Raw genomic sequence first — 23,507 nt, 5'->3', positions numbered from 1 at the left:
TTTTAACAATTGATAAATTTACATTGTCATCTTGCACTAAATCTTCATCTCCAGCTCGCTCCAGAACCTAAAAAAAAAAAATATATATTCTATCAAAACAAATTACTTGCTGAAGAAGTGTCATTTAATCACATAAATGATCTACTACAGTTTTTCTTCACTGCTTTTGAGCATTTCTCAGATCAGATAGGAAATTCTCAAAACTGATTGGTCAGATGCCACATCACGTTGACACTTGTGCAAAATGCACATAAAAGGAGCTGAGCTGAAAAAACATTTAGATAGAATCATACCCTTGGTCTAATGTACACAGCAGAACGTGAGTTCCTGAGTTCTTGGCAGGACTTTATGGTAGCGGGGCAAACTGTGGGGAGGATTAATGGGATAATCTGCCTGTGCCGATTTAATCGGCAGAGTGTGAATTCACACTGCTGCACTTCAGGAAATTCCTCCCTTATTTTTGCCACAAATTCCCTCTCAGACATGGAATGTGGGACAACCAATAGTTTTTGTGTTGTTCCAGCTGTAAAGAGGGGTAAAAAAAGGTTTAGGCAGAGCATGAGAAAGAACAATTTGATTGGTTACAAGATCCACTTTTAACAGCTGTTTTCAGAAATAGCTTACTGCACATTTAAAGGCCCCATATTGTTCACCTTTCTAAAGTTTTATTTTAGGTTTTGATGTCCTTAAGAATATATATTTGCTGTATAAGCACCAAAAAGCATCTCAATATTTATTTTACAGCTCCTTTCTCAGGAGCTCTGCCAAGAACAAGTCGATTTTGGTCTGTCTACTTAATATTCATGAGCCTCTCTTCTGATTGGCCCGTTGTTTTCTGAGTGAGCCACCATTGGTAGGGGTGGAGACTGAAGGCGGAGACTGAGTAGTTCTGACATCACATTTATACAGAAGTCACAATGGCTCCTGAAATGGCACAGCTATTTTAAAACAGTCGTCTGTGGATCGACTGTTTTGAAACTTATATTATAGTTTTACAGACCCTAGAGCTCTGTTATCATGAAGAAAGCCAAGGGATTTCAGTTTTGACAATATGGGACCTTTAAAATAATCTTGTCATGTACAAGTTATGTGAAATTTTACTTTACACTGTAAAAAATTTGTAACCCTCCCAAATCAAAAATTTCAATTGACCGATAACATCTAAATTTTTCAATTGGCCCAAGTGAAAATCTGTACATTTAATTTTAGAATTTACAGAATTTCACTTGGTCCAATTGAAAAATTTAGATGTTATCGGTCAATTGAAATTTTTGATTTGGGAGGGTTACAAATTTTTTACAGTGTAATAGTTACATATTTTAGCATAAAATATGCACTTACGCCTTGGCATATATATTGTGTCATTCCCATTTTGAATCAAACCCATTCTTATTCTTGCCAGGCGCACTCTCGGTGGTCGTTGTGTCGCAGATGTTCCCTGTCCCCTTTGGAACATCCTCAGTCTTATTCAACACAAAATACAGAACACATTACTTAAAAAATGAACAGGTATAACTTATCAAGAGCCCAACTAAAGCAGTCACTAATCACCATCATGGTAACTAAAACAATAAATCAACAACATCTAAACCTCTGTTAATTCTCAAACAGAACTGTAGCAGAACAGAAGTTAAGTCAGTCTGGTTAGTAATAAGTGAAGCTGGTAATGCTGTTTGTGAGTGTTGTTTAATCCTCCTTTGCTGAGATCTTGAGGGATTTTATGTTTTTTATGTTAATTTGATTTCATCAAGGCTGTGTCTGAAGTAAGATGTAGTTATTGTGTTTCTGCTCGTCGCTTCTCTCTTCTTTCTGTTCTTGTTATTTCTCTAAATTGACATTCCCAAAATTCCCTGCGTGAGACTTCACATTTAATGTTATTTCATTTAAATAATTATGTTTCTTCTTAGTTTTTGTTTTCAGTTATGTACATTTGGGGTTTATATTACATATAATTTGTTTAATTAATGTCTATGGCATTATTTGGAGTCATGCGTGTCACTATGATGTTGTTTTGCATTTGTAGACTGTACACCATCTTTACATTATCATGTACAATCAACTTATGGAAAACGAATGGTGGTGATCTTTGAATCATCACAATCTATTAAAGTTACTGCATTGTTATAGGCAGAGAAAGTTTGGGGGTTTTTTCTTGGAGTGTGCGGGTTTTAAGTATAGCAGAGGTTTTAAGGTGGAAATCATCAATATAGACTAGGCCTATTTATTAGCCTATTTAAATTATTGTTCATCCATAGGTAATTTTGATCAACGGCGAAGGTTTTACTGCAAATAATGTGGTAAAACCATGGTTAATTTTCATAAGGGTACAAATTACTAGTCACATTGGATAAAAGAATCTGATAAATGCAATGCAAATGTATCTGGGTCATTATACGAAAACGTGCCATTTCCCACTTTTAATCTTTGATTTTCAAAGTACTGTTTTGAAAATCTTTAAGCCCCTTTTTGGATGGAGTAGATCCTGCTTTTCTGATGTATCAAATACTTATGTCATGCAATAAAATGCAAATTAATTACTTAAAAAATCATACAATGTTATTTTCTGGATTTTTGTTTTAGATTCCGTCACTCACAGTTGAAGAGTACCTATGATAAAAATGACAGACTTCTACATGCTTTGTAAGTGGGAAAACCTGCAAAATCGGCAGTGTATCAAATACTTTTTCTCCCCACTGTATATTATGTAAATACTATTAGTAAGAAAAGTACGTCTGTGAAAATTCTCAGTCACCCAGGTCATAGTTATCCAAGAAGGGTTGGCTCAGGGGTGACAACCCCACAGAGGTTAAATACCTGGCACTCCCCATCAGTCATTTAGAACTGAAGAAACCCCTTGGATGAGAGGCAAAGCAAAGTCCAGTTGCCCTTGATTTAACCCTTCTTGGGTTTACAACATGGGTAAGACACACAAAAGCATACTTTCGTCAACCCTGTTACCCTGGAATGATAACAGGGTTGACGGTAACAGGGTTGACGAAAAATGTTATTGGCTGCCATTACTAGCCATGAGGTATAGGTAATGACACCACATTATGTGCCTTATTGAGAGGCTTAAATGTTGTAATATATGTACATTTTTAAATATGTACAAATAACTTTTTACCTATGCTTTTCTGGTAACAGGGCTGACACAATGAGCGTGTCCCTGTCTTTCAGACATTACATAAACATAAAGAAAATTCATTAAAAGAAGATAACACTTACTTGTTTTCTACCATCAACATCATGAAAGGCAGATGATGTCACTTCCTGGAACTGATGCAACTTTTGGAACAGTCTATTATCTTTAAAGAGGTGTTTTCATAAAAAGTAACAGGGTTGACGAGAACCTAGGGACCCGACTAAATTGTGTTTTTTTTCTAAATTTGACACATGTTAAGAATAAAATCCATTCATGACTAATGAACTGACACTTAATGCTTTATACAAGTATATGGTTTTTTATGATATTTTGACTTTTTTGGCCTCAATAGCAAGTAGAAAAATCATACTGAGGGACAGGCCATTTTCAACATTTCTGCAAGATGCTTTGCACAAAAATGTGATTAAAATCCTTTAAAAACAAAAGAAACAGAAATTAATTTATTCTTATATTATGAGACATATTATGGAAACTAAATTATAAAATATTTTATTTGTTTTATGGTTTATTAAGATTTACAGAGCTTTTTTTTCTGAGGGACACAAAATGGCACGTTTTCGTATAATGACCCATCTATTTCATCTGTTAACTGAAAATTAATGTAATAAAAATAAATTTGCAACTGCCATTGAGATTGGTGTACATTGCTTTTTTTTTTTATCCATTATAGTGAATTTTGGTTAGCATGAGTAACTGATTATAAATCGTGGACCGACCGTGGTCCGCCAGAAAACACTTATTATAAACCAGCGGCACGATAGCGGACCACCGTCGGGAAAGCGTCGGTGATCCGCCGGTGGGCCGCCACTGGCCCGCTGGACTCATGTTAGCTGGGTAGGCTTTTTAGAACGTATGCATAATAATAATAACAACAATAATAATAATACCGTAATAAGAAAAAGAAGAATAAGAACCCATTCTACCATGCGAACCTACAAGTTAAGCAAGCATTACTAGGCTTACCTGTCGATTAGTCCTTCTCCTGCAGAATTTTCTCCGTCTTCTGCCAGTCTGTTTTGAATCAAAGAACTGAACCTATCTGCCAGAGAATTCAGCCTTCTGTGTCGCTCCATCAGCTGTCAAAGTCTCAATATCTTGATTGTCGAAAACGAAGACCTCAAATCACAAAATGGAGTTTAAATAATGCGCGGGCAGATTCCTAACCAATGGACGGCGGCGGCGTTTCTTAGTGCGAAATTTTGAATTCGAATTCTACCCATAATTCTTCTCAACGGGGCTATATGGCCTATTATTATTAATAATATTAATACTAATTGTTATTAATAATAATATTAATACTAATTGTTATTAATAATAATATTAATACTAATTGTTATTAATAATAATATTAATACTAATTGTTATTAATAATAATAATAATAATACAGGGCTTTTCTTGGGTCAAATTATAGTCTTCGGTGGTGGTCTTTTTTTAAGATGTGATTTTACCACTGGATTTCATAGCTTTTCATAGCTTTTCTATTTTGTTGACCTGATAATTATGTTGGTATATAATCATTAATATTAAAAAAGTAGATGGAAAAGAAGCAATGAAAAAGTTTATTTTGTAATTTAACTTTTTTTATTGTTCAACAGTCAAAACTTGGAGTCCTCACCATTATTCAGTAATCATCTTTGCAATTACACATTCAGCCAGTAGGCTAGCCACCATCAGTCAAACAAAACAAAAGCACATAAGAAATAGCCTAGTTAAGGGACCCGCACTTCACAATTAAATTTTCAGAGCCTAATGCAAATGCAAAAATTAAAAATTAAAACCAGACATACTTTTTCTTGTTTTTCCAGTATCAATGGATAGTTGCCTTTTCTCCCCCTTTTTAAATTAATTGTGCTAAATTGTGACTTCAGAAACAAACATTTGAATAAATGAAATCTAACAGATTTTCTATTTTTTCGTATTAAATTTGCGCCGTGCACTAACTTTATCATTTCATTGATGCAACGGCTTTATTTACACTGCATGCACGTTGAGAAGTTTGAAAGACGGAACACAGGACGACATTTTTTACCCAAAGTAGCAGTTTTTATTGTTAATAACTGCACTGTTAAGTGTTAACCCTTGCGGTAGCCTAAATAAAGGCCATATTCTGACAATATCATTTTCCATTAAAACAGTGTTGCCAGTATTTTACTGTAAAAAAAAAAAATGGTAAGGTCTAACAGTCTGTGCTAACAAAACATTGAATAAGCTTGGTTGAGATAATCTAACATAGCCAACAACAACTAGGCTATGCGGAAAAATAATTCGTATTCGTAAAGCATAACAAAACAAACATAACATAGAACAAAGACGCTGCTTCTCTGTCTGGAACGCATCTCTCTCTCGTTTCTTCTCCTCATTGCCGTCAACCTATGAGAAAGAGAGCTGCGCGCTCATAGAGGCAGAGCGACACAGAAGGGAAACAGAAAGAAACATAACATAAGACATGGACTATAACCACCGACCGTAATAGCCTATATCATAACCTATAACAAGAATATCGTTGTATGGGTCTAAAGACAAAACCTCAATAGCTAATAGCCTATATGACATAACAAAAATGACATTTACAGTCTAATGATCAGATGCCGTTCATAATTCCGGTAGTTAGTGTAGTTAGATGTTCCAAACATATTTTCATACATAGCCTATTATCCTTTCCACTCAATTGCCAAAATGGGGACATGCAGAAAATGCTTCTTTTTTTTCTTTTTTTGTAGTTTTTATTATCCTAATGTTTTTAATTATATATTTAAAATTTGTAGTTAGCTTAATGGACATTAGGCTTAATAATAAAATGTATTTTAGAGTTATTTTTTCATGCAATTTTATTGCTGTTTTATTTTATTTTATTCCTGGGGACAGAAGAAAAGACATTCCCTTTCGGTGGAATGACTCATAGGCTATAGGCCTATAGGCCATCTGCGCATCTATACTTTACAGCTATTATATGGAGATAAATTTGCTGCCAACAATGATTAAGAATACACTATTAATAAACAATTAAAATGCTATGTAATTTTTTCAGACACATTTATTATCATTAGCCCACTTTTGCCGGTGCTTTGCGGCAATATGCATGCGCTTTGCACTCAGGATTGAATATAAACATGCGATTAGTCCGTGCTTAAATGAATGACCCTAGGAAAAATATTTAGTCTATGGCAACTCTAATCAATAGCCCATTAAATAGCTGACATGATTTAATTAGTAGCCTAATTAGTTCCCAGCTCTTACATTAAACTGAGTTAGCATAATTAGTTAATTAACTAATAAAATCACAAAATAAATTTTCATAAGATGCTAACATATAGCATTGCTTATTCCACCACACAAATGACTGTTTATAAGGTGACAATCCGTTATACGATTGTAGGCTGTATCTTGAAGATTTTTGTATTTTATTGTATCTTCGATCTGTTATAAACACGAAGATTGACATTTCGTTAATAAAATAAATAATAACACAATGTTGTAAAAAAATAAACAACTCTAAGTTCTGGCTATTGTCACAACGCGCTGAGTGGAAGACAGACTAGAACAGGATGATGAAGAAAGTTTCTTTAATACTCAAAATAATTTCCAGAACAGAGAGATACTCACACACATGTAGCCAGGGCCGTTTCTAGGCATAGGCAAACTAGGCAGTTGCTTAGGGCGCAAACAGCCGGGGGCGCCAGTAAGAGCCCTAGTCACACCAAGAGATTTTTTTCTCGCCCAAGCAAGTTGAAGAATTTTTTTTTTACATTTCCAATAACAGACAGTATATTTGCACAAAATTCCTGTGTTTATGACAAAAAGACACCTGCCACTAAATATCTACAGTGGGTAGGTCGTTGGGCGCGAGGTGATTGAAAGTAGCTTTTTTTACACATTATAATGTATAATGTGCAAAGTGTGTGTTGATATATATACGATATATATCAATCAGATTCACAAGGCTTAATGTGTTATCAGAAGGGGCTCTCTAACAAATAATGCATAGTAGTTAAATTATAAAAAGATGCTTTAGAAATATGCTACAGTAGGAGTGTAGGCTACATGAAAATACAATTTGAAGGAAATGTGTAATATTATCCTAACACAACTTCTATTGTGATTGTAAAAATGGTCATGACTTTCAGAGGCCAATTTAAAATATGCTGTAATTATATGTAGGCCTAGTTGTAACCTATATTCTGAAAAGTCATTGTTGAACATGTATTTTCACCTTAAAAACTGCTATTTACAAGCTTAATTTCGGTTCTCTGTGTTTGAGCAAGAGCAGCACCAAACCAAGTAGGTGGTGCTAATGTCCCAAATTTAGGTACGCGTTAACACGCCATTTACGCGTTAACGCGTAATGACGTGTTAACGCGTAAATTGCGTGTTAACACGTAAATACGCGTTAACGCGACAGTTTCACACGTTTTGGCCCTTTTGGCCTTCCATACTTTCTCACACGATCGACGCATACACATTTCAACCCATTTCTCCCCTCAACTTGTCAACCTGCTCGGTTGTTAAGTGATGATGTAAGAAGCGCTGTTTCCAGGTCCAAGCCTTCGCTTCACTTGAGAATACGACCTCAGCAGCCGTTTATGAGCAGTTTATTCATATTAATAATTTAAGCTAAACGCTTTCAAACGGTATACACTACAGTCTCCGTGCTCACAGCGTCCCAAACACAAATAATTTTTATATATATATTTTTATATTTATATTTTCATTGTCTGGCTATCTGGGACTTCGGTATGGAGTTAAAGGTTAAGATTATAACTTTTTCGCTAGTATTCTATCACATTGTGAGTTTATATTAGCACCTTTTGTTGTTTTCTCGTGATAGAGCGTTTGGACACGGAAGCGCTGCTACGTGACGTCAGACTTAACAAGTGATGCTATTGATATGTGCGCAGGGAGATCACTGGTAGAAATGGGAGAAGACGACTCAGGTGATGCTCCAGTGAAAAAACTAGATATACATGTAAAGGTGCGGGGGTATTAAATTGCGAGGGATTTAGATGACTATATTCCCGAGAATGAATTGGCATTTTTCAATAAGAAGATAATGAATTATAAAACTGTAAAGGTATTCTATACTAAGATATATTTGTTACTAAATATAATTGATTAATAATAATTGTTTGAATTAATAATAATAATTTTAATAAATTAATTAAAAAAATTGTAACACACTACTCGCATTATTACTAAAAAACGTAACAGAATAGTGCATTAGTACGCGATTTGGGATGCAGCACAAGTCTTCTCAGACAGCACAGGTACGCCGGTAAAAAAGCGCTTGAGCTGGGAAACAGCTGATAAACGTATTACAGCAGTTTTACATAAAAATCCTAAACATCTTCAAGACATATTTTCTAGACATCTTTAACATCTGATAGGAATTGACTTAGAAATGTGTTGGAGAAAACGCTTTAAAATTCATTTGGCAGATGTAAACACAGATCAAACAGATGTCTACATGATGTATGTTTGCTATCAAGGATGGGTTGCTACTGTTGTTGTTGTTGTTGTTGTTTTTTTGGTTAAGTGGAACAGAGTACCACTAATTTTGGGCCAGTTTTCTGATCATTTCATATTTTTTTTATCAGAGTTTTCATTTAAGCACTTTAAATAAACATAACACATATGTCTATATGACAACAGGTAATGTATAATAATGTTTACAAATTTTTACATTTGTAATAAAACCTGATTACTATATTACAATAAACAAGTTAGACTTGTTATAGCAGTTCTTTATTTGTCAGATGCAACCATCTATCATGGGGAACAATAATACAAGTAATCTTCCTTATTTTACATGACTTTGTAAAAGTGAAACAAATGTTGGAACTTCTCCTAACGTGCCCGGTCGCTATCTGTTGTCCAAATGGAATGTGGAAAACTTTAATAATAAGTGCTTTATGCAGTAGGGATCCAAATACTTTTCCAGACCACCGCTTTCCTCCAAAGCTCTTCTTGAAGAGAGGGATTTGAGCTGGTCCAGTTTCGTCCCGCTTCCCTCTCCTCCTCCTCTTCACAGTGTAGCCACAGGCGTTTAAGGGGACTGACACAGGAGTACTGAAGAAACTGACAGCCCTGACGAAAAGAAGTTCCATTCATACAATAAGATCAGTGCTGACAGAACATTTTCCTTGCTCAAAATGGGCCTGTATGCTTATACAGTTATAAAGAACAGAATCTTTTTTAAATGTACACCCCTGCCAAGGTACATAGTGTTTCCATTTCCTAAATCTCAAAGCCTATTCGTCTTCTTCCAATTTAAGAAATTCCCTCACCTCTTTACTTCCCCAATACCAAATGCTTTGAATCACACTGTGGTTGGCAAGTGCCTGGGTCAGCTGATCCCTGCCCCCTGTTATTATACTGACCAGACCTCCGGGGATATCAGAGGCCTGCAGGACCTTTGAGCAAAACACAGAAGTCAAATACATTACAAACAAAAAATTGCAATGTGAAGATTAATTATAAAATCTGAACGTTTATGGAGGCAGTCTAATGATTACAGTGTGAGTGTGAAGTGTCTACTGCTACTACTTTAAACATACACATATATAGAAATGCATTTATTTGAAAAGTAACAAACCTGGATAAATTCAAGAGCTGGAAGAGGGTATTTCTCACTTGGCACCACGATAACAGCATTACCTATGGCAAGAGCTGCCCCCAGCAAGGACACCAGAGAGAGCAGCGGTTTGGTTTTGGGGAGAATCACTCCCAGGACCCCTAAAGCCTCAGGAGTTAACAGGGCGGAACCAGACTGGGGCAGGAACTTTAATGAGATGGACACATAATTACAAAAGCTGGCAAATGAAATCTTGGGTTAATCATGCAAACATTCCAATACTTATTAATAAATGTTGTAGGTTCTTACTGGAGTTCCACCCTGCTCTTTATCACAGCGTGCAGCCCAATCAGACAGTCTGGAGACGCTAAGCTCCACTTCTTTCTCTGCCTCTTCTAATGAGATGCCGGTTTGAGTCTGGATTGATACAGCCAAGTCCCGCCTCCTCTTATCTAGATTGTCAGCAAGTGAATAAAGTGACTGAGAGCGTGCAGCGGGGCTTTTCTTCATCCACCTGTTACAAAACAAGGAGCATCACAGTAGTTCTGTCACTATTTTGTCAAAAAAATGTTGACCCAAATTTGTTTTGGTCTATATGTTTTATCCTCATGATAGATCCTACCCTGGCTGGACCTTAATGGCGGCCTCTACTGCATCCCGGACATCCTTCCTGCCTCCGTCTGGGCAGTGAGCCAGTACAGCGCCCCCAGGGGCCAACACTGACCTGCTGCAGCCCGAGTCAGCTTTACGCAACTGACCACCCACGAAATGGGAGTAAAATCGAGGGACACTGTGAGAGAGATAAAAAAAAAGAGAGAAATAGTTCAAAGAAGAAGACAAGAGGAGTTCTGAGTTTAGCAGACAGCAGTAGTGGTCATTTAGACACATTTTGAGTACTAAAGGGTAAGTACTAAAAATACAGTAATACTATTAAATGATACAATTGATGTTACACAACTCATCGGTCCAGAAAAATCAATATCAATTTTGAAGTTGGGGTGCATTTTACATTATTTTGTGATTTGATTTCTATGATGCAATGAGGTAGTAAGTGAAGAGCAAGGAAGTAGTGAAGTATTGTAAACTATAATAAAGGAAGCAGCTCAGAAATGTTTTCCAGCAACATCACAATTCATTTTCAAAGAGAGAGGTGAGTGGAAAGTCCCACACAACCTGCTGCTGGTAGTGTCACTACATTACCAAGAAAATCAATTAAAATATTATGATTTTAGTACAGGGTCATTCCGCGTCAAATTTCAGAAACTTCCTTACTGGGTAAAGGTTCAGGTATAGTTTATTTTCTGTGTTCCGCTCTGTCTCATGCAAGCCTTTCAAAGCACACTGCACTGACTGTGAGCACACATGAACACCCAACTGGAGCTTTCAGCGCTCACTTGAGCACAGTCTGTGCAAATCCAGAAATCTAGATTGCATGTGAACTCTGTGCCTGGAAATCAGCAGTGTACGAAGGACAAAAAATTACGTCAAACAAATTGTACGAAGTATAAGTCTCTTGTAGAATGCGGACAAGAGAAGTTTACTTCTGGCTTACATTGAGATCCCCAAATTACTGGGATTGAACCATATAAGACCTTAGAAATAAAGATACCGAAGAGGTTTAAGGACCCGAATCTAAAAGGATTTTATTGAAACTTTGCAAAAAAGAACACAAAAAAGTGATTTTTCCCCTTTTGGAACAGTCACCACTGGCATACAAAGCAACAAAGATTGCTAAAGACAACAGATTTTACTAACAGACCTATTTTGCTCTATGCCATCCTTCTAAAATCATTTCCCCCATTTAATTTGGCACCAAAATCTTCATTTTGACCTCCTCTATAGTTCTAAACACTATCTACAAAATAGTGGAATGATCAGTAAATATTCATCTATGAAATTAAATATTTCACCAGGAAAAAACACTGGTGAAAATGAAATGTTAGTGCTAAAATCTAAATTCAACTAAATCTAAATACTTCTCGATACCAGCTGTAATAAGTCTGTTCACTTTATGACAGAAAACCTGCACTTTGCAGTTCACATTAAACTATGATCCACAACACACCCACCTGGAAGGATCAAATCCTTCAGGTATCATGAATTTGGAAACTGCAGAGCCAAAATCAGCATAGTTGATAGAGCTGGGACTGGAGCGAGGGAAGGAGGGTGAAAGTGATGGCCGAAGGAACTGATACAGACCCTTTAGAGGAAGAAAAAGCACTGAATGAGTCAGACATTCAGAACTGGCCACCAAACAAGACCATACAACCAATCAGAAATACAGTACAGACACCCAAAGGAACAGAAAAAAATGGTGTAGACAACATTGAATCATATTCTCTACACGAAACTAAACATGTGATCACAATATACCTCTCTGCCTCCATCGGTGCAGTTCCCGCTCTCCCTCCGTCCACACAGAGGCAACGCAGGATCCATTACAGAATGACAGTTCACCCACACTGAACCTACACACAGACTATGAAGACAGAAAAAGAGATAAAAGTAAGAGATCAAGATCAAAATGAAATCAAGACAACTGATGGTGGCTCGAAGAACTTGATCAAGCATGGACAACCTCTTTGCAGACTCCAAAGCCAGAGTCAAATCTTCAGTCCAGATGGAGGCCGTCTGACCATAAGGACTGTGGTTTCCTATACACAAGCACAGATCACAAAATCTTCAACTTTTCACTTAAAGGCTGAAATTGACTACATGACTTTTAAAATCTAAACAGATTTTTAAAATACTAGGCATCATACACCAACCGAGTTTGTAAAGAGTGACAAAGGAAAACTGTCCATCATACACTACACAACTGAGGACTATATACTACCGGACCTTTAAGCACAGTTGTTCAGATCAACAACAAACTCATGCAGAAACATGCACCTTATTGCGAGGAGACAAATAAAAACAATTTGTTCCAAAATTGCTAAAAAATATCAAACATATTTGATTTCCTCCAACTGGATGGAATCATAATCTGAAGCTAAACACTACCAAACACTGCATGATTTTCTATTAAATCTGCCCACTCAAATCCTCAGACTGGCTCTGACTTTTGACAACTATATTCAGTGTCTCCAGACTGTAAAATCAACAGAAAATCAGGGCAAAACTCATGTAGAGTATCCCAGGCTTTAAGTGATAAAGTCTTATTAATCAGTTCTTATTTTTTTCAGCCTCACCGAGTGTAACTCCCTCAGCAGAGCTCCTGAAGGATATGAGAGGCAGCACAGGGCCTGGAGGAGGTGAAATCACAGACTCACAGGAAGGAGCCAGTCCACACAGTACAGTAGGGGGGTAGAGAGCACCAGTAGAAGCAGGTGGACATGACTGCATCAGCTACAAGATATTAAACAACAAGAAAACAAAAAGATGAAAGCATTCGTCCGTTAAAAGCTTCAAAAAATCCACCCTAAAATATTTGGTGACATCTAAACTTAAATGTCCACTCACTGTCGCCCCCTGCTGCTGGGCCTCCTGAACCGCAGCATCTATAAGACTCCTGTCAGCCTCAGCAGCAAGTGGAACACATTTCATCCCAGTCATTCTCAACTTCAGCCTGGCCACAACACTGTCCAAAACTGATTCCTGCACACAGAGCACCCACTGGAACTGGACAAGAGAAAGACAGAAGCAGGCAAAAAGATTATTATTATATTTGTTCTGTATTTGACAAGTAGTTTAATCAATGAGCACCCCCAGCAGACTACAGCGGTACTGCAGAAGTGCTGCCAACTGGTTTTTACTTTTAAAAATAAGCACTAAAATAAATAACAAGTAGTATATATTAAATATTAGATACCTAAATATTAAATACATACAGAGATACCACAATTTATTTTCCTATTTTCTTTGCTGAAAACCTTGGAAACTTACTGAAATAGTAAGGACTTTTATATATATTCTTGATAATAATTTTTTATGCTTTCCAAAGCTGCATTTTTTAAAATCAAAATACAGTACAACAGCAATATTATGAAATATCATTACGATTTAAAATAACTATTTTCTTTCTTCATACATCTCTTTTCTTCTTGAAGGCCAGCTCTATCACTCCATCCACGGCACTGTCCAGGTCTGCTGATTCAAAGATGATAAAAGGGCACACAGAGCTGAGTGAGAGAGAGAAAGACATGGGGACTCCCCAACCAGCCACTGCTTTAGCCAGGCCTTCTCCAGTCTGTTGTCTTCCGCTGTAGGTCAGGTAGTTGACTTGTGGATTTTGAGCCACTTTGGCACCCAGTGATACTTCACTGCCTGTGACCACATTCAGCACTCCAGCAGGGATCCCAGCCTCCAGAAACAGCTGAGCCAACAGAAGGGCAGGAAGAGTAGTAGTCTTGCCAGGCACCACAATAACAGTATTGCCTAGAAAATAAATAGACATGTAAATAAATAACGGTTAAGCCACAGTTTAGTTTGCACCCTCACATCTCATATAGAAAGGATTACTAGTTTTTTTTATATTTATGAGTAACTTCTGATAAATTTAAATAAATTATATATAATATTTGTTAAAGCAGGGTTATAAAAGCTATAGTTAACTGTAGCTTTAACTAAATTTATATATAAATAATATATATATTATTTAAAATAAAATAAAAATTAACTAAAATAAAATGAAAGTCATTTTATTTCAGCTAGTGTCAATGCAACATTTCTCAGTTAGTTTAACTTAATGCATTAAAGCATTTAAAAAAAAAAAACTATACAGATGTTCTGTATTTTAAAAACAAAATGAATAAACTAACTAAAATTACAATGCAAAACATACAAAATTAAAAATATTGTATTAATAAAAACTAATAATAATAATAAAGGTAAACCAATGGAAAAGGTTCAAATATAACCTCCGACCTACACACACATAATTTCATAAGGAAAATGTTTAAAACACTGTCAATTCAAAGGTCAAGTACAAAATTATTATCATTTTTAATTAATTTATAAATTTCAGTATTATCTTTAAATGTGAAACATTAAATTTATGTGCTATTAGCGCTGCCTCTGCAACAACGCAATTTTTTAAAAATTTATTACTGTCAAAACTAGTTAACAAAAGCCTTGTTATTTAACAAAAAAAACAAACATGTAATCTTTTTTTATTATTATTCTGTTTCTTTTTTTATGTCACTTCATTTATCCCCTGAATGTCTGAAGAGTATATGAAACTCAGAAAAGAAAGTATAATATATTATTGCTCATATATTATGCATATCATGTTTTAAGAGAAAGACTCACCCATAGCTAGAGCTGGCAAAACCTTAAGCAGAAGAAAATAGACGGAACAGTCATCTGAAACAACCACTGCCACAACGCCTAGTGAAGAGACAAAACATGAAAAGATACTTACAACCATGCTTCCTACTTATACAACCTATTTTCTCACTGTCTTCAACAAGTTTTTTCTCTCAGACTCATATACACAAACAGACGCTGGCATACCTTGTGGGATCCACTCAGGCATGAGCGTGTCTCGTAGCTGAGCCCAGCTGGAATAGTACTGGGTCAGTCTAATGAGCACAGCAGGAGAGACAGAAGACTGAGAGAGCTCACACAGCTCCGACACACACTGACTGTGTCTCTGCAGGACACTCGCCAACCTGGGGCACAGACATACATTCATACTGATGTAACATGACTATTACTGTGACAGGTTCATTATTTTAAGTTAAGCTCTAGTACTTGAGTAACACTTTGGCTCTTTGGAAACAGCTCAGTTCACTCCAGGTTTTGAGAGCTCCAGCTGCAGATGAGGCAGCAGACGCAACATCCTCATCTTTAGCACAAACAGTGCTGCAGACCACTGCTGCTGTACAAACACAGGAGGAGCAGGGATGGAGATGTTATCCTATCATTACATGACCGATCATATCGCAGATATGAACTTAAGGAAAAGATCAAATATTGCTTACCGTTGGAATCACTCACATCGTGGGTCTGTCTATCTGCAGGGCTGAGAAATTTCCCCTCAATGAAGAAGCCGAGAATGCGAGAGTGTTTCTCCAGCCATGCCTGAGAGAACGACACACAACATGGACATCTTCCTGAGAGTGGAATGAATATCTCATACAAACTGGACAGCAATGACGACATTACACTTTAAAATTAAGTTCAAGTTATGCTGAAAATTCTAATTTCTCTGATAATTCAAACAGCAAGCATGTTTGATTTGAGTAAACAATCTGTAGTTGGGTTGTTCCACCTCTCTGTGAGACTTTGTGAAAACAGGGTGAAGGTTGCAGTGGATCATATGGCTCTCACTAAATGCACAAACAGTTAACTATACTGAACTCTGCTCACAGCACTTAAAAGTATAGTTTACTAGAAAATTAAATGTACTTATACTAATGTTGTTCCAACCTGTATGACTTCTATTTGGCTTTTTATAAAGTGTCATAAACATTGACAAGCTCAGTCAGCGTTCATTTTAATCGCATGGCAAAAAGATGCCTAAAGTTGGTGACTAAAGCTGTCACTTCGCAAATGCCTAAAATGTTATTTTGTGTTTCACCCGAGAAACGTCATATGGACTTGGTACATGCTGAGGATTTGTAATGAGTGAATCTGAGTGAATCTCGTTTGAGACATCCATTGTTTTTTAATGCAAATTTACAGCAAGAGAACCAGCAGCATCTTGTCACATGCTTTGCTCGTGAGCTGTCTGCATCCTAATGTACGACCACATGTAAACCATTTACAAATTGGGTGAAAAGGTGGCAGCATGCTCTGACGCTTTAAATGATACATAAGTAACAAACGATTCGATGTATTAAAATGCATTTAATATACAAAGTTAATTTACCCGACGATCAGCGCTTAACCGTTACCTGTGCAGTTGCTGTGCTCGTGCTGGATGATCCATACTCCATATTTTGAAAGATGTCGTGCACAGTCTTTGTCGAAGTACCTGCCATAACAATTTAACCTATAGTAATAATTGTTACTGACTTCTGAAAAATATGCCAATTCAATATAAAATAACAATACCGAGTGTGCAGTGATTCAATCACTTAATTACAGCGATCAAATGTGCAAAGCTGTCCAGTACTAACAAACGTTACAACAAGCAGGACCTGACGATTTATCGATCGCAAGAAAATAGCTAAGTAAACATTAATCAGTTCAAAAGATCACTCAACGTGAGTTCTCACGTCCACGCTAGAATTTCTTCCTGGTTTGTATTGTGTTGCCAGATCGCGGAAGAGAATCGTGCAAAGTGGTACATAATGACAAGCCGCTAAAAAAGCGAAAATGAGCGAACCTCCTTTCTCTCTCTTTCTCTCTCTCTCCCTCTCTCGATTACATATAGATTTATACAGGGGCGTTGCACAAGTGCTGATGGCAGTCCTGATGGGCCCCCATTCCCCCAATGAAAATATCCAGGTAAAATAAAATATATTCCAGACTTTTCAAGGGCCCTCTCTTCCTTTGGGGCTCTGGTAATCAGTACTGGTTTTACCCCCAGTCCGAACAATTTCAGAGACGCTTATAATAAGTGGACATGGCAACACTGGTTGTTGTCGACGTCAACCTAAACCCCGTCATACTTGGACTAATGCCGCGTTCCAGGCAACCCGTAACCCGTGTTTTTCCAACCTTCTACCCGTGAAACTGCACTCAAACCCGTGACTTCCCACCCGTGAACTCGTACTAGATAGATGTACTCCGAGTTACGAACTCTGACGTCACATAGCCGGCGAAACAACAATGACAATATAACATTGCAATAAAATTAATAATCTAGCTACAATTGCTTGCGCTCAGGAAGTTTGGCTTGACTTGCCTGAAACGCTATAAAGTCGTGAGTCGTGGTTTGAAATCGTGACTTACGGGCTCAAAAACCTGCCTGGAACGCAGCATAAGACAGCAAAGAACTCATCGTTTGCAAAAAAAAAAATAGGCTGAGCTTTCACTACAATAAGTAATACGGTAAAAATGCACAGGAATTTAAAGTAAAAGCGTCGTCGTCAAATGGCATCAGATGAACGACTGATTGGCGTCCATACTTGTTACGTCATCGATGATGTCCGAGTTCAGAAAAGTACCCATTTCTTTTTTTTGGGGAATGCAGTGGTTACATTTCTGAAATGAGGCAACCTCAATGACGAAGGCGACCGATTAAGTGACCTCCGGAGGGCGCAGCCACACAGAAGTTACTCTTATCGCCACAAAAGTTGAAGAAGCCCGCTGACATAGGGTGGAATTCCCCATAGCTATATCCAGCCGACAACATTACCTGAAACACTGAATATCACCACTAATATATAAATAGATATATTTGGCTGATATGGCTTGCGAAGCCTCGCTGGGTAAGTGACTGTGTTTGTTTGTGCTCTTTAAGCGGTGTTAGATGTTTGTTTCTGATGTTTCTCTTCGCTCTACAGATGACCAGATTGGAGAAGCACTCTTAATAGGGTACGTTTCACTTGTGAACTTGTGATGTCATTGTATGTAGCATTTTAACTTTATTATAGCCTAACTTCATGTTTAGTATTTTTAAAATGATAATTTTCTAACCCCGAGCTGTAAAAAAAAAACATATCGAGGGACATCTGCAGTGAATGGAAACGAGGAAAGAAAAGCTGTGATTTCCCAATATCATCCACGGGGATAGTTTTAGTCTACACTGAAATAGATGTTGCATTATGGGGCTGAGAGTCATTAACCTGAAGATATACTGAGAAAGAACCACATAATAATAATTATTGTCTTACTGGACTTTTACTATTCAATAAACTGTAACACAATATTTCTGCTTTACCACCTTTTAATGTTATTTTTTATTCAGATATATCACATATAACAGAGCAAACAGTAAGCAATAAGAAAGCCATTACTGTGTCACATCTAGCAATCTATTGCTCATTCTGTAATTGGGGGTACATTTCACATCAACTAAATGTTAAGAGATGTTATACAAAACTTCAACCTGTAAAAGAAGCAGCGTTGTAGTTATGTATTTACTTTTTTAAATTAACATAGGTAGAACTAAGAAAAAAAAAGTAACATAGTTGACTTGACATGTGTTAGCTCATGCACACACACTCTGTGTCCCCTGGCACAATAAAGGTTAAACTATGAGGAAAATAAAACAGTTTGTGAGAAACAATTCATTATCAGTGGACACAGTCACACAGTTTAAGGCCATGGCAACTGTATCATTCAAGAAATGGCAGGCAACATAACAGTTGACAGATTCACCATTTTGACTCATAATTAATATGGTAGGCCTCATCTGGCCAATCGCATGTTATTTTTGCATCAGTTTAATGTCAGTTGTGATTATATATTTGAATTTAAATCATACAAATATTGCAAACCATAACTAATTCACAGGCAGTTCTCCTTGAGTGTAGTTTATTGTAGAAAAAATATAAAAATATTTATTGTAAAAAAAAAAAAAGTGAGGACACTTATAATAATGTGATCAAAATTTCCACCCCAGAAGAAAATAACATATGTTGCTGGACACATGTTGTTGTTGTGATGAACCACTTTTTAGTAGCAGGGTCTGTTCATTTAGTAACTTTTTGACAACATAAGAAAAAGTAGCAATTTATAGAAAACGATTCATTGTGAAGAACACTTAAAAACAGACATGGCAAAAACTGTAATTTATTGTGAGATTTGTGTGAAATTATTAAATACATAATTAAAATTTTTATTTTTCTAAAGAGAGTTTTTTGAAAATTAATAAAACAAAAAAATAAAGCAACAGCCTCAACTCCAGGAAGTTGGGATGTTTCGTGAAATTACCCATTCAATTGATTGGTGGCTGGTGAAAAACCTAAATTCTTTATGATTTTAATTTGTTTGACATTTCTCTTCTGAAATTTGGCACAAAGTAATAAGCCATGATCTAGCTTTGCTTGCAAACACTGAGATTCTCCTTTTATACCCAAACATGATCCCCTCAAATATTACCAATTCACCTGCTTACTGTAAACCGCTTCAGAATGGGATATTCTATAACCGTCCTTTTTCACTTTCATATTGCCTGCATCCCAACATTTTTGGGTTGCATTACAGTCATTAATATCAAAATTTGTTTACATTTACAAAATACATTTAAGTTGATCAGTGTAAACTTTGGAAATCTTTTCTTTGTACTTTTGTCAATGAAGTAAATGTCAAAGAAAATGAATAAATAACAGATTCTGGATTTTATTGCATTTTACAAAACATCCCAACTTTTGGGGTTGTATCATCAATGGACATGAAATGTATTCTAAGTAGTAGAATATCTTCTATACTATACTAGGTAGAATAGGCAAATCTAAATGCCATACTGACTAGATTGCAATGTAATGATGGCTATGGTCAGAATCCGAGTGCCATTTCAATCCATCGTCAATGTCATTTGAGGAAAGTTGTAATGGATTTATGAGTGTTACTAAATCTGTTTTTCATGTTTATTTGAGGTAATTGTGGATCTGTGATAGTAAAAACATTTGATTCATATGCAGTTAACAAATAAAATGTCTTTCAGGGTGGTAAGACATGAGGTGATGAGCGTGGCAGCCGAAATGCATGCAGCCCCGCCAGCCCTTCCTGAAGCTAGACCAATAAGCAACTGCCAGGACCAGAAGCTTGTTGAACAGTTGGCGGAGACCATCAAAATGATTGGTGATAGGCTCGATCAGGATAAATCATTCAATGAGTCAGTCTGAGCTCTGAATCTTTGTCTCTCTTTAGTCTGTACTGGTTTTAAAACACCAGGCTTCACTTTTTTGTTCTTCTGACCTCACAGCATGATTGATGGCTTAGTAAAAGTGGCTGATAAAAGAAGTTTCTGGGAACTTGTGGAGAAGGTTTTCACAGATGGCCAGATCAACTGGGGGAGAATTATAGTGCTGTTCTATTCAGTTGGAAAACTGTCTGGAAAGGTATTGGATTATTTAAATCCTAGATATTTCTGTTGTCTTGTTAACATTTCTGTTAATATACCTGTTGTTTGTAGGCATGCATCTTCATGTTTATATCTGCACATATAGTATATCCAGAGGTGGAAAGAGTACAAAAATATTCTACTCAAGTAAAAGTACCATTACATTAATGAAATTTTACTTAAGTACAAGTAAAAGTACCAGTCTAAAAATCTACAGAAAGTAAAAGTAAAAAGTAGCTCATTTAAAATTTACTCAGAGTAAAAATTACTTAGTTACATTTTAACAGTGGGAAGGAGTCAAAAATGGGACAGGCCAAGGGTGTCGAACTCAGTTCCTGGAGGGCCACAGTCCTGCACAGTTTAGATTTAACCCTAATTAAACACACCTGATCCAGCTAATCTAATAATTTATGTTTATTTGAAAACTACATAATATGTGTGCTGGAGCAGGGTTAGAACTAAACTCTGCAGGGCTACGACCCTCCAGGAACTGAGTTTGACACCCCTGGGATAGGCCTATTAATCTCAAACTAGTTGTTTTTAATTAAAGGAATCAGTTATTTAGAATAATAAAACATTTGGCCTGTTACCAGGCAAATCAGTATCAACAAACTCATCTTTTCAATGCAGACTAAATGCAGACGCTTAATCGGAAATGGCATTTAGATGTATTTACACAATGTTTAGTGCAGGACAAGAATGCATTTAATCTGCAGTTACAAATGCATGAATGTTTTGATATACAAGACATAAAATGTTTAATACTCATTTGAATTTATAAGAAATAAAAAAAATAAAAAATAAAAGGATACTTTAAATGTGAAATTAAAATGGCCAGTATGTGTCAGCAAGTCACTGTTAATAAGTGAGTCATTGCGATTGAACTGAATCATTTAAACAAATGATTAATTCAGGAACGAAACACTGTCATGTTGCTCAGAGACACAAAACTGTGCTTTGGTGGCTGCGTTTGGAATTATTTTTTGTTGTAGAAATAGAGCAAAAACAGGCAATATGGTGTCTAAAACGCAAGTCTCTTAATTAACTTGTTTACTGACCTGTTGTATGTATATATACATGATATATACATTTATACATTTACATATTTACATATATACATTTACATATTTATATCATTTCATATAGTAAATCAAAATCACACAAAGAATGCCGTCTTTTCCTCCAAAAATCATCACGATTATATATATATATATATATATATATGTACATTTTCTGCCCCTATATCTTCAATTTTGTGATCATTCTAAATGCATTTTACAAGACTGAATCACAGTGAAAGAACACAAATGCGCGTGCACATCATTAAAACAACAATTATGATATTATCGCAGACGATATATTGCACACTCCGCACCACTGTCTTTTTGGCTAATTTGTGCAAAACCTCTTGCTAAAATGTCAAAGCTTCATTTTAACCACCAATGCAACGATGCAATTATTTAGCTTACCTCTACATACATGCGAAGGGTTGATGTCTTGTCGAGATTTTATAAGCTGCTAGTTTGGTCTCCCTAGGTAAGCACAGCTTGCACTGCATAATAGAGCATACATATGGCCAGGGGTTCACTTCATTTCCTTCGAGTTCAATTTAAGAATATGACAGGGTTTCATTTTCAGCTGTGTCTGCACCACTAACGCCTGTTTTGTCCGTCTGCATCTTTCTTGTGATTTTAGCGCCAGTTTGCCCTCCTGCCCATTATTTACTGCAGTAGTTTCCAGGGAGCGATTTTTTTGTATATATATATTTTTTACTCAGTAATTAATGTGTTATAAAATGTAGCGAAGTACAATACTTCAAACAAAATATACTTAAGTAAAAGTTAAATTACAGATTTTAAAAGGTACTTTAAAAAGTAGAAGTACACAAAAAAGCTACTCAATTACAGTAACGCCAGTAAATGTACAGTAATTCGTTACTTTCCACCTCTTTATATATCTCTTTTTCCTCTCAATAGATGGTCCTTGCACACTTACCCACAATTGTTTCAGATATTTTGATCTTAAGTCTGGATTACTTCAGGAGGAATCTGTTGGAATGGATTCTCAGAATGGGAGGATGGGTAAGAGACAATGAAGACATTTCTACATCATTATCTCAAATATTGTAATATGAAGAAGCATTCGACTTTTGTTTTAATCTTGTTTTGTTTTAATCTTGTTTTAATCTCATTAGAAGATGTGTTGAGCCGTATTGATCACAATGTCAAATCTATCTCCTTCGTTTGTAACCCTTAATACAGATGCACAGTATCCCTGCGCTGGCCTGTTTCTCCTTTGAGCAGTTTTCTGGTTCTTCACTAAGTAAATATTCTTCCTATTTCGGAGCCGCATTGGCCTTCACTGGTGGACTACTGCTAGGTGGCTTCATCGTCCTGAAATTTCCAAGAAATAGCTAAGAGAAAGAAAATGAAGATGCTGCAACTAAAGTGTCCATAACACTGAACTTGAGAGAAATCATGTAGCTTATACAGGTCCTTCTAAAAAAATTAGCATATTGTGATAAAAGTTCATTATTTTCCATAATGTAATGATAAAAATTAAACTTTCATATATTTTAGATTCATTGCACACCAACTGAGATATTTCAGGTCTTTTATTGTTTTAATACTGATGATTTTGGCATACAGCTCATGAAAACCCAAAATTCCTATCTCAAAAAATTAGCATATCATGAAAAGGTTCTCTAAACGAGCTATTAACCTAATCATCTGAATCAACTAATTAACTCTAAACACCTGCAAAAGATTCCTGAGGCTTTTAAAAACTCCCAGCCTGGTTCATTACTCAAAACCGCAATCATGGGTAAGACTGCCGACCTGACTGCTGTCCAGAAGGCCATCATTGACACCCTCAA

At 36.3% G+C, this 23,507-nt stretch overlaps 2 protein-coding genes and 1 long non-coding RNA gene across 6 annotated transcripts; 1 reads left to right on the top strand and 2 right to left on the bottom strand.

Annotated features, from left to right (window-relative positions):
* Positions 1-8,887: 8,887 nt before the first annotated feature.
* aldh16a1 (aldehyde dehydrogenase 16 family, member A1) lies at positions 8,888-16,936 on the bottom strand. 4 transcript variants are annotated; one of them, XM_059558156.1, is made up of 17 exons: positions 16,732-16,936; positions 16,572-16,669; positions 15,657-15,756; positions 15,427-15,553; positions 15,187-15,344; positions 14,983-15,060; positions 13,763-14,109; positions 13,195-13,353; positions 12,924-13,080; positions 12,311-12,386; positions 12,106-12,211; positions 11,802-11,932; positions 10,355-10,522; positions 10,042-10,246; positions 9,754-9,939; positions 9,446-9,571; positions 8,888-9,245 (listed from the first exon to the last, which is right to left on the bottom strand). In XM_059558156.1, the coding sequence occupies exons 2-17, from the start codon at positions 16,656-16,658 to the stop codon at positions 9,069-9,071; spliced, it is 2,388 nt and encodes a 795-aa protein (XP_059414139.1). In that variant the 5' UTR covers positions 16,659-16,669; positions 16,732-16,936; the 3' UTR covers positions 8,888-9,068. The 4 variants fall into 4 exon arrangements, with proteins under 4 accessions (XP_059414139.1, XP_059414141.1, XP_059414138.1 ...); XM_059558158.1 differs by having other exon boundaries at positions 16,572-16,651; positions 16,732-16,935; XM_059558155.1 differs by having other exon boundaries at positions 16,572-16,936.
* Positions 16,937-17,797: 861 nt separating this feature from the next.
* Positions 17,798-23,115, top strand: LOC132149168 (apoptosis regulator BAX-like). Its single transcript, XM_059558154.1, has 6 exons — positions 17,798-18,053; positions 18,129-18,159; positions 20,234-20,404; positions 20,495-20,630; positions 22,609-22,713; positions 22,894-23,115. The coding sequence occupies exons 1-6, from the start codon at positions 18,032-18,034 to the stop codon at positions 23,047-23,049; spliced, it is 621 nt and encodes a 206-aa protein (XP_059414137.1). The 5' UTR covers positions 17,798-18,031; the 3' UTR covers positions 23,050-23,115.
* On the bottom strand, positions 20,265-22,791 carry LOC132149170 (uncharacterized). Its single transcript, XR_009435005.1, has 2 exons — positions 22,578-22,791; positions 20,265-20,726 (listed from the first exon to the last, which is right to left on the bottom strand). It is a non-coding gene; the product is annotated as an uncharacterized LOC132149170 (long non-coding RNA).
* Positions 23,116-23,507: the final 392 nt, after the last annotated feature.

Source organism: Carassius carassius, chromosome 9 (genome assembly GCF_963082965.1).
Source record: "Carassius carassius chromosome 9, fCarCar2.1, whole genome shotgun sequence".
Lineage (NCBI taxonomy): Eukaryota > Metazoa > Chordata > Actinopteri > Cypriniformes > Cyprinidae > Carassius > Carassius carassius.
Note: the sequence above shows the minus strand (reverse complement) of the source record. Positions and strands in the feature narration are given on the sequence as shown.

Excerpts from the sequence above, each read along its gene's own strand:
- aldh16a1 (XM_059558155.1), bottom strand. The coding sequence starts at position 16,658 with ATGGCAGGTACTTCGACAAAGACTGTGCACGACATCTTTCAAAATATG. Across the intron at positions 15,345-15,426 it reads AGAGCCAAAGTGTTACTCAA|GTTGGCGAGTGTCCTGCAGA; the intron begins GTACTAGAGCTT and ends TCTGTGCCCCAG. Across the intron at positions 10,247-10,354 it reads GCCATTAAGGTCCAGCCAGG|GTGGATGAAGAAAAGCCCCG; the intron begins GTAGGATCTATC and ends GTTTTGTAACAG.
- LOC132149168 (XM_059558154.1), top strand. The coding sequence starts at position 18,032 with ATGGCTTGCGAAGCCTCGCTGG. Across the intron at positions 18,160-20,233 it reads GGAGAAGCACTCTTAATAGG|GGTGGTAAGACATGAGGTGA; the intron begins GTACGTTTCACT and ends AATGTCTTTCAG. Across the intron at positions 20,405-20,494 it reads CAGGATAAATCATTCAATGA|CATGATTGATGGCTTAGTAA; the intron begins GTCAGTCTGAGC and ends CTGACCTCACAG.